We start from the raw sequence: 8,854 nt of genomic DNA on the forward strand, positions 1-8,854 counted from the left end.
ACATTCTAATTTATTGAGATGCACCTGTGTGTGTGTGTGGGTATATATACATACATACATATATATATATACAACTGACATTGCCAGCAGGTACGTGTGTCTTTTAGATCAAGCCTAAACAATCTAGAGTGAGTCCAGTAGAAAAAATTCAAAATCTTAAACTGAATAAGGCGTACCCTTGCATCCCTAGACGCAGTATTACATTTTTTTTATTTTTTATTATTCTTTCCAACTCCCCATCCTCCAATACCAGGTTCAAATCTCTTTCCCATAACCTCTTAAGAGCAGTTAAGTCCCCGTCACCAAGACTCTGAATCAACGAGGAATAATACACTGACACTTCATGACCCTTTCCAAAGACTGTGAGCACCATACAGAGGGTGTCTGCAGCCTCAGGGGGCTGTGTACTACCACCAAAAATAGGACGAATTAAAAGACGCAGCTGTAAATACCTGAAAAATTGAGACCTAGAAATCCCAAATAGCTGGGTTATATTTTCAAATGATCTCAAAGATCCGTTTTCATTAAGGTCACCAAGTGTAGCAACACCCCTCTCAATCCATTCTTTCCAGCAAAAGGGGCACTTGATAATAAATAATTTGGGGTTCAGCCATATACTTGAGGAAACATTTAGATAAGTATCAAAACTGAACATATGAGAAAACTTTGTCCATACTGCATTTAAGTGTGAAATAATGGGATGCATTTTTACTTCTCTAGGCAATATAATAAAAAGAATTTGCAATGGTGAGATTTGGGCAAAAACCACTTGTTTAATGTTGTACCAGGGAGGGGATCTCAGGTGGAAGAGACCAATGGGCCAAATGTCTAAAATTAAAAGCATAGTAATAAAACAACATTTTGGGGAGGCCTAAACCTCCTTTGTCAATTGGCATATGTAACTTACTGAAATGCAACCATGTCGTTTACCATTCCAAATATAGACTTAGATATTCAATCAAATTGTTTAAAATAAGAAAGATGAACTTCTAGAGGGAGAGACTTAGTAGATAATTGAATTTGGGTTTAAAATTCATTTTTATAACATTGACCTTCTCTGCCATAGCCAGATGTAGTGAAGCCAACCTATCCACATCACACAAGAACCTTTTCATTAATGGGTCAAAATGAACTCTAACTAAATCTCAGATATTCTTTAATACTATGTAAATGTACCTGAATCTTGTGAGGGAAAGATTTGCAATCCACTTCTTCTTTTACACATTAAGAGCACCTGTGTCCTTTCAATTCCCTTTACCGGACTGAAATGAAACTAAATTTCTATGTAGACACTTTACTGTGGAAAACAATGTGAGAAAAACAACCATTTACATTTTTTTACACAGAGATATCTGTTATTTACATGAAGAAAAAGCATGACTGTTTTGATATCATTTGCATTGCTTCTTACCATGGATCCCAAATAGAAACAAGATTCTAGACATTCGATGGAAGTTTTAAAAAGACAATGAGGCGTTTTCGACTGCTTACACCTCATGGTTTAAGTAACCGTATCAATTTACTTGATAAATGGAATAGGGTTTTTACACTGGTAAATATTTATGCCAACCCGTCTTCGGTCTCACCGATGTGCTGTAAACTTGAGACGATCGCAGATCCGTTTTGTCACAAACATTGATCACATGACATTTTAGAAGACTTCCTGCTCTGAAAAACACCATTGTCTAAACGCTAAGGATCGACTGACTGACTCCATTTAAACTGTATGTCCATAGCCAGTCTATGCTATGTAAATAGCATAAGAGTAAATAAGAGTAATATTCACAGAGGAATATTTTCTTCTGTCATGTGATTGAACCAGAAAGTTATCACAGTAAGTGCACTTGCTGCAACCTCAGATATATATTTAGTTTGTAATCATCTTGAATGTATTTGTTAGTCCTAGCTTGGCTAGCTATGATAAGAAAAACCGACCGAGGCATCTCCTATATAGTCATTCATAAGACAGACGATATGGAGTCGCTTCTGCATTAAACGCTGCTAAAATGAAACTGCTTCTTAACATATCACGTTGATATATTGGTTTACTTAAGATCTTATTTTTTGACTGTTTTGTGTGTGGCGCATATATGCTGTAATGTGAGGATTACTCACTTCACTTTCTTACTTCCTTAATACTTTCATGGTTATCTCTTCTCTTCCTGTAAGCGTATTCTGTTAAAATGGAGTGTAATTTTGTATTCATATCAGGTGCATTCTTCCCTCAGAGCTAAAATGGGCTTTTCAGCGACACTGAGCCTCATTGCTGTTTCTGGATGCGTGCTGCTGCTCTGTGGCTCATCCTGCGGATCTAATGACACCATCCCTCTGGTTATATGGCATGGCATGGGTGAGACTTAAAAATAAATAACAGAAATGCTCAATCAGAAAGAAAGACAAGGCCATAATACTTAAAAAAAGAAATGTATTATTCTTGTCATTATTAATGAGTTTAAAAGATTGTGTAGTATATATGAGATAACCTAAAAATACTTAGAAACTGAGCAAAGAATCAATAAATGTATTTTTGTTTAGTGTTATAGTTTATTAATACATTGATCATTTAAAATATATATATATATATATATATATATATATATATATATATATAGATATAGATATATCTCTCATATATATATATATATATATATATATATAGATATAGATATAGATATATATAATTTATATATCCTTGTTTTTTCCTGATACATTGACCTTTTCTTTTCCTGTATTTCTTTAATGCAGTGCTCACTGTTATTTGTTAATATAATGTGCGAATAAAAAAATAATGAGTGAGACATTTTAAATCAAATCCAGACATCCAGATCTAAAACCTGCTGGTGAATAATAGCACTGAATCATTAAAAGTGCACTCAGTAACTTTTGTCTTTGTGTCATCTTGGACTTACACTGACACCTAGCAGCTTGGATGCAATGTCATTTAAAATCAATAGTTTTAAGTTTCAGATGCCATTGTAAGACTCTAGTATTCACAGTCAGCCATGATTACTTTAATCAATGAGTGAAAGTGTCAAATAAAAGGACAGTTACTGAGATTAAGCTAGTAGTATTCAGTTGGTCATGTTGGTCATCCATCTAGAATGAAACAGCTTTTATAAGGTTACTGATATGACTGGAGTCATCATTTTAATGTGAGTGGTAATGATTTCCTATATATATATTGCAAAATTACAATTCATGTCTTTAGGAGTTAAACTTTTTTTAATGAGAAAAAAATATTGAGTGCGCCTTTAAATAACATGAAGCATGTGGGGAAATGTAAAAACATTGATCGCGTTAACAAAAACAACACTGATTTTCACCGTTATCTTGTTTATTTTGTCTGTCTGTGTGAAGGTGACAGTTGTTGCAATCCTTTAAGCATGGGTGCAATGAAGAAGATGGTGGAAGAAGAGGTGCCTGGAATATACGTGCTGTCCCTGATGATTGGCAAGTCTGTCTTAGAGGTACAGTAGACCGAGACTGAAGAAACGCCCTTTATTCTTCTTTGAAATTTTGACATTGTTGTCTCAAAGTGAAACAAAACTTCATGTCTGATTTTTTTGTTTTTGTTTGACAGGACACTGAAAATGGCTTCTTCATGGATGTTAATGAGCAGGTGTCTTTTGTATGTCATCAACTTGCCCAGGATCCTAAACTGAAGGGAGGCTACAACGCAATGGGCTTCTCTCAGGGGTCACAGTTTCTGTGAGTAGTAATTCATTCAGATTATGCAGAGGATAATCGGAGCTGTAATTGTGTTGTTTCACCTCTCTCTCATTTATTATTTCCTATTTTATAAGGCGAGCTGTTGCACAGCGCTGTCCATATCCCCCAATGAAGAACCTTATCTCAGTTGGTGGGCAGCATCAAGGTACTGTGACTGCTGTACAGAAGCTCTTCTCTATGGTTGATTTACTTACTGCAAACAATGCTAGTCTACAGGTTTAAAAAAAGAGGAGAAACACTGCTGCACAGCACCCTCAATTTTTGATTTTGCAAGTCCTGTTGCTTCAGAATATGCAACATTTTTAAAAATGAGAGAAACAGAAGTGTTTTGATTTAACACTTCAAGTCACATTAAAGGGATAGTTCACCCAAAAATGAAAATTACTCATGCCATCCCAAATGTGTATGACTTTTTCTTCAGCAAAACACAAACAAAGATTTTTAGAAGAATATCTCAGCTCTGTAGGTCCATACAATGCAAGTGAATGGTGATCAGACCTCTGTAGCTCCAAAAATCACATGAAGGAAATAGAAGTAATCCATATGATTCCAGTGGTTAAATCTATATCTTCAGATAATAGGTGTGCATGAGAAATAGATAAAAATACTTAAGTCCTATGATGATAACATTTAAACAAAGAGAACAATACTTAAGTCCTTTTTTTTAACTATAAATCTCCACTTTCACTTTCACATCTGAAAGTGAAAGTTAAAGTGGAGATTTAGAGTATAAAAGGACTTAAGTATTGTTCTGTTTGTTTAAATGTTATCATCATGAGACTCTGACATTGCTTTGAGCTTTAACATTTGGAGTAACGAAAGTGATGCAATAAATGAGAAAAATCATGTACACTACGTTTTTAAATGATAAAATAATTTTTTTTTGACTGGCTAAACCCAATTGAGTCCTACTTTTTTTGTTAATGTTTTTTAGACCTTTCTAGCCCTGTTTGTTAGTCATAAAATATTGAGAAAGAGATAACCGATATGGAGACAAGCAAGCAAGTATGCAGGCTTCTCTGACTCCTTACTGTAAATGTGATTTTTGTCGTTCCTCTTTTTTGCTCGCACAGGGGTGTATGGTCTACCACGTTGTCCTGGTGAGAGTTCTCATATCTGTGACTGGATTCGTAAGAAACTAAACTCAGGGGCCTACACAGATGCTGTTCAAAAACAGTGGGTACCTAGTCATTATTTTGCTTCTCAACAACTTGTGTTGCAAAAATGACCACTTTTTAAGCTGTGACTCACCAGTCAAACAAACTGAATGTCTCATTTTACTTTAGCTTGGTGCAGGCACAATATTGGCATGATCCGCTCAATGATGACTTGTATAAAAAGTACAGTCTCTTCCTTGCTGACATAAACCAGGAACGGGTAAGTCTGAGAAAAGGAAAACATTTATTCTGAAATTGTTGTGTTTGACTGTCTGGTCTAAAATAACGTTATTTTCCTTAGGTGGTGAATGAGACCTATAAGAAGAATCTCATGTCTCTAAATAAATTTGTCATGGTTAAGTTCCTGAAGGACACTATGGTGGATCCTGTTGATTCTGAGGTAAACTGTCTTACATCAATAGTATAATCTCTCTTTTACTGAAGTAGAAAAAGATTGGACTCTTACTAACTGAACTCTCTTTATTAGTGGTTTGGCTTCTATAAACCTGGTCAAGCTGAAGAGATGGAATCATTGATGGACAGTGCTCTATATAAAGAGGTAAAGTTATTGTTGTAGGTTATTTGCTCTGCTTATTTTGCATGGAATGGCCCCAAAACGACATAGAAACCACCAATTCACAGATCACGAGTTGCTTATTTTTTTAAATTGAATATTATGTAAAGGATAATGTACAGTCAGTAGATGATCCCGTTTATTACATGGCTACTTACATAAAAAATACATACAATTATTTTAATAGCTTCATTTTAGATGATGGGAGAGACAGAAAACATGTACAGCAATGTAGGAAACAGGTTTCCTGGATGAGCAGTTATACAGTGTTGCCATGGGCAGCGGTCATTATTCAAAATGATTTTACCGCCGAATGGCTGGATTGGAATATTCCAGAGAACTGTGTAATAATAGTATTTATGTATTTCAGTGTTAGTCCTGTTACCAGAGACCTTATTTCAATGGAACCTTGACAGATTTGAGATATTATACAGTAGTTGTTCATGATCTACCTTTTGATTTTGTATAGGATCGTTTGGGGTTGGCAGAGATGAGTAAGGCAGGCAAGCTTGTGTTCCTTGCTACTAATGGAGATCACCTGCAGTTCACCCGAGAGTGGTTTAATGAGAAGTTACTTCCCTTTCTGCGCTAAATACAGTTGACTCACTTGTTTCCAACTAGAGAGCTGATGTGCAAGCACACAATACAGTGTCAGCTGACTGTAGCATGCTCCTTACTACTGTTTCTGAGTCTAATAATAATGTCTCATATAGACATTAAGACAGTTGTCTTGCTTTATTGCACTGATCTGAAGTTTTATTTGATTAATGTGATTTTATCAGGAAAAATGAATTCCTCAAGATGAACTTTAATGAAAATACATAGTTTTTACTTGTTCTAATTTTGTTCTTTTTTCCAGAAAATAAAATGTTGAATCTTTTGAACACCGTGGCCTTTTCAGATTCTTTTAAGATTAACATTTTTATCGATTCATAGAGATGACAAAGAAAAACAAAACATATACAATGAATCAACATTTAACTCCCACTTCTACCCCTCCCCAATCAACAACCCCACCCCAAACACCAAGGAGCATCCCTGTGGTCTCACATAAGTACACACACACAATAAATAACTAAATAAATAATAATAAATAAATACAATAAATAAATTTTATACATATATATATATATATATATATATATATATATATATATCATACACATCTAAAACTACGCTTCTCTCTCCACAATCCATCCCTGAGAGTGCCCCAAAAACGTCAAATAACTTTCCCATTACCCATCAAATGAATCCCAGATCCCCAGACTTTTACACAACACCTCGGCACCACTCCCAAATTGGTGCTCCAGCCGACTTCCATCCCCTTAAAACTATATGCCTGCCTGTCATAACACTGGTCAGGACCCAATTTTTTACGTATTTATATGTCGATGACAGTCCCATCACCCAAAACACAGAGTCTGGGGCAAAACGAAACCCGAGTGCCCAACACGTCACACACAAAACTCTGAACCTTCAACCAAAATTCCTGGATCTCAGCACAGCAGGGGTGTGTCTTTAAGACCAAGCCTGGTAAAGACGCTGGCTACCACCCCTGGAGTTCGCTAGTTTGAATCCAGGGCGTGCTGAGTGACTCCAGCCAGGTCTCCTAAGCAACCAAATTAGCCCGGTTGCTAGGGAGGGTAGAGTCACATGGGGGTGATCGCTATAATGTGTTCGTTCTCCATGGGGCGTGTGGTGAGTTGAGCACGGATGGCGTGAAGCCTCCACACTCGCTGTCTCCGTAGCAACGCGCTCAACACGCCACGTGATAAGATGCGCGGGTTGACGATCTCAGACGCAGAGGCAACTGGGATTCGTCCTCCGCCACCCGGACTGTGGCGAATCACTACGCGACCACGAGGACTTGAAAGCACATTGGGATTTGGGCATTCCAAATTGGGAGAAAAATATTAAAAAAAAAAAGACCAAGCCTATACAATCTAGAGGGGGTCCAATAGAATCTATGTAAAATCTTGAATTGCATAAGGTGCACCCTTGCATCTCTAGATGTAGACTTGGTGTTTTTTAGAATCCTAGCCCACACTCCTTCCTCCAAAACCAAGTTCAAATCTTTCTCCCATAATCTCTTGAGCGAAGTTGAAGCTCCATCCCCCAGACTCTGAATTAGCAGGGAGTAATACACTGATGCCTCATGACCTTTTCCAAAAGCAGTAATCACCACTCCCAGAGTGTCTGCTGCTTTAGGGGGGGGGGGGGGTGTATGCTACTCCCAAAAATAGTACAGAGCAGGTTTCACAGCTGTAAATACCTAAAAAACTGAGATCTGGGAATCCCAAAATGTTGAACCAAATTTTCAAAGGATCTCAACACTCCACTCTCATATAGGTCACAGAGTGTAGTAACCCCCCCTAACAATCCACTCTGACCAGCAGAAAGGGGACTTATTAATACATAATTTATGGTTCAGACATATGCTCGAGGCAACATTTAAATAAATGTCCGAATTAAACACTCTGGACACTTTTGTCCATATCGAGTGCAAATGCGAGATAACGTGGTGTAACTTCTCTGATTAGTTTGATAGAAAGGCTTTGCAATGGTGAAATAGGGGCAAGAACTTCCTGTTCAATAGAAAACCAGGGAGGGGCTCTCTCAGGTGGAAGCGACCAATGAGCCAAATGTCTGAGACTGAACGCATAATAATAAAACAAACTCTTGGGTAGGCCTAGCCCACCTTTGTCAATCGGCCTATGTAATTTGTTGAAATGTAGTCTGGGACGCTTACCATTCCAAATGAAGGACTTCGCTATGCTGTCAAATTGCTTAAAATAAGAGAGGGGGACATCTAATGGGAGAGATTGTAACAGGTATTTCTGTTTTGGATTACAATTCATTTTAATAACATTAACCTTCTCAATCATTAGATAAATGTAATGAAGCACACCTGCCCACATCACTCGAAAAACTTTTTATTAAGTGATCAAAAATAACTCTAACTAAATCACACAAATTTGCTGGGAATAAAATGCCCAAATACTTAATGCCCTGTTTGGGCCACTGGAAGGCCCCTGACTGAAAAGCCGTTACTGGGCAGTACGCTGTCAGAGCCAAATTTTCAGATTTAGACCAATTGACTCTATATCCTGAGAACTTAGAAAAATAATTAATAATTCTGTGGAGGCAAGGCAACGATCTAGTAGTGTCAGAGACGAATAATAAAATATAATCTGTGTAAAGCAAAAGTTTAGACGCCACACATCCCGTCACCACCCCAGGAAAATCATCTTCCCTTCTTATCGCGGCTGCTAATAGTTCCAGGGCAAGACAGAACAATAAATGGGAAAGAGGGCAACCCTGCCAGGTGCCCCTATCCTGAGTAAAATTAATCAATTTGTTTATACCGCCGCTACCGGGTGTCTATAAAGTAACT

At 37.2% G+C, this 8,854-nt stretch overlaps 2 protein-coding genes across 3 annotated transcripts in view; one reads left to right on the forward strand and one right to left on the reverse strand.

The window, feature by feature from the left end:
• LOC127421379 (sialin-like) overlaps positions 1-1,597 on the reverse strand; it is a 10,842-nt gene extending 9,245 nt beyond the window's left edge. The window contains exons 1-2 of the mRNA XM_051664402.1: positions 1,412-1,597; positions 1,177-1,297 (exon numbers count right to left, since the gene is read on the reverse strand). The gene's annotated coding sequence lies outside the window, so the exon portion shown is untranslated. The remainder of the gene's footprint in view (positions 1-1,176; positions 1,298-1,411) is intronic.
• Positions 1,598-1,684: 87 nt separating this feature from the next.
• Positions 1,685-6,344, forward strand: LOC127421387 (palmitoyl-protein thioesterase 1-like). Of its 2 annotated transcripts, none has more exons than XM_051664411.1 (10): positions 1,685-1,834; positions 2,229-2,350; positions 3,358-3,467; positions 3,581-3,708; positions 3,804-3,874; positions 4,803-4,905; positions 5,016-5,106; positions 5,188-5,286; positions 5,374-5,445; positions 5,930-6,344. In XM_051664411.1, exons 2-10 carry the CDS (start codon positions 2,236-2,238, stop codon positions 6,050-6,052), a joined length of 912 nt encoding a protein of 303 aa, XP_051520371.1. In that variant the 5' UTR covers positions 1,685-1,834; positions 2,229-2,235; the 3' UTR covers positions 6,053-6,344. The 2 variants fall into 2 exon arrangements, with proteins under 2 accessions (XP_051520371.1, XP_051520370.1); XM_051664410.1 differs by having other exon boundaries at positions 1,692-1,834; positions 2,212-2,350.
• Positions 6,345-8,854: the final 2,510 nt, after the last annotated feature.

Source organism: Myxocyprinus asiaticus, chromosome 30, assembly GCF_019703515.2.
Source record: "Myxocyprinus asiaticus isolate MX2 ecotype Aquarium Trade chromosome 30, UBuf_Myxa_2, whole genome shotgun sequence".
Lineage (NCBI taxonomy): Eukaryota > Metazoa > Chordata > Actinopteri > Cypriniformes > Catostomidae > Myxocyprinus > Myxocyprinus asiaticus.

Excerpts from the sequence above, each read along its gene's own strand:
- LOC127421387 (XM_051664411.1), top strand. The coding sequence starts at position 2,236 with ATGGGCTTTTCAGCGACACTGAGCCTCATTGCTGTTTCTGGATGCGTG. Across the intron at positions 2,351-3,357 it reads GGTTATATGGCATGGCATGG|GTGACAGTTGTTGCAATCCT; the intron begins GTGAGACTTAAA and ends GTCTGTGTGAAG. Across the intron at positions 3,709-3,803 it reads TCTCAGGGGTCACAGTTTCT|GCGAGCTGTTGCACAGCGCT; the intron begins GTGAGTAGTAAT and ends CTATTTTATAAG.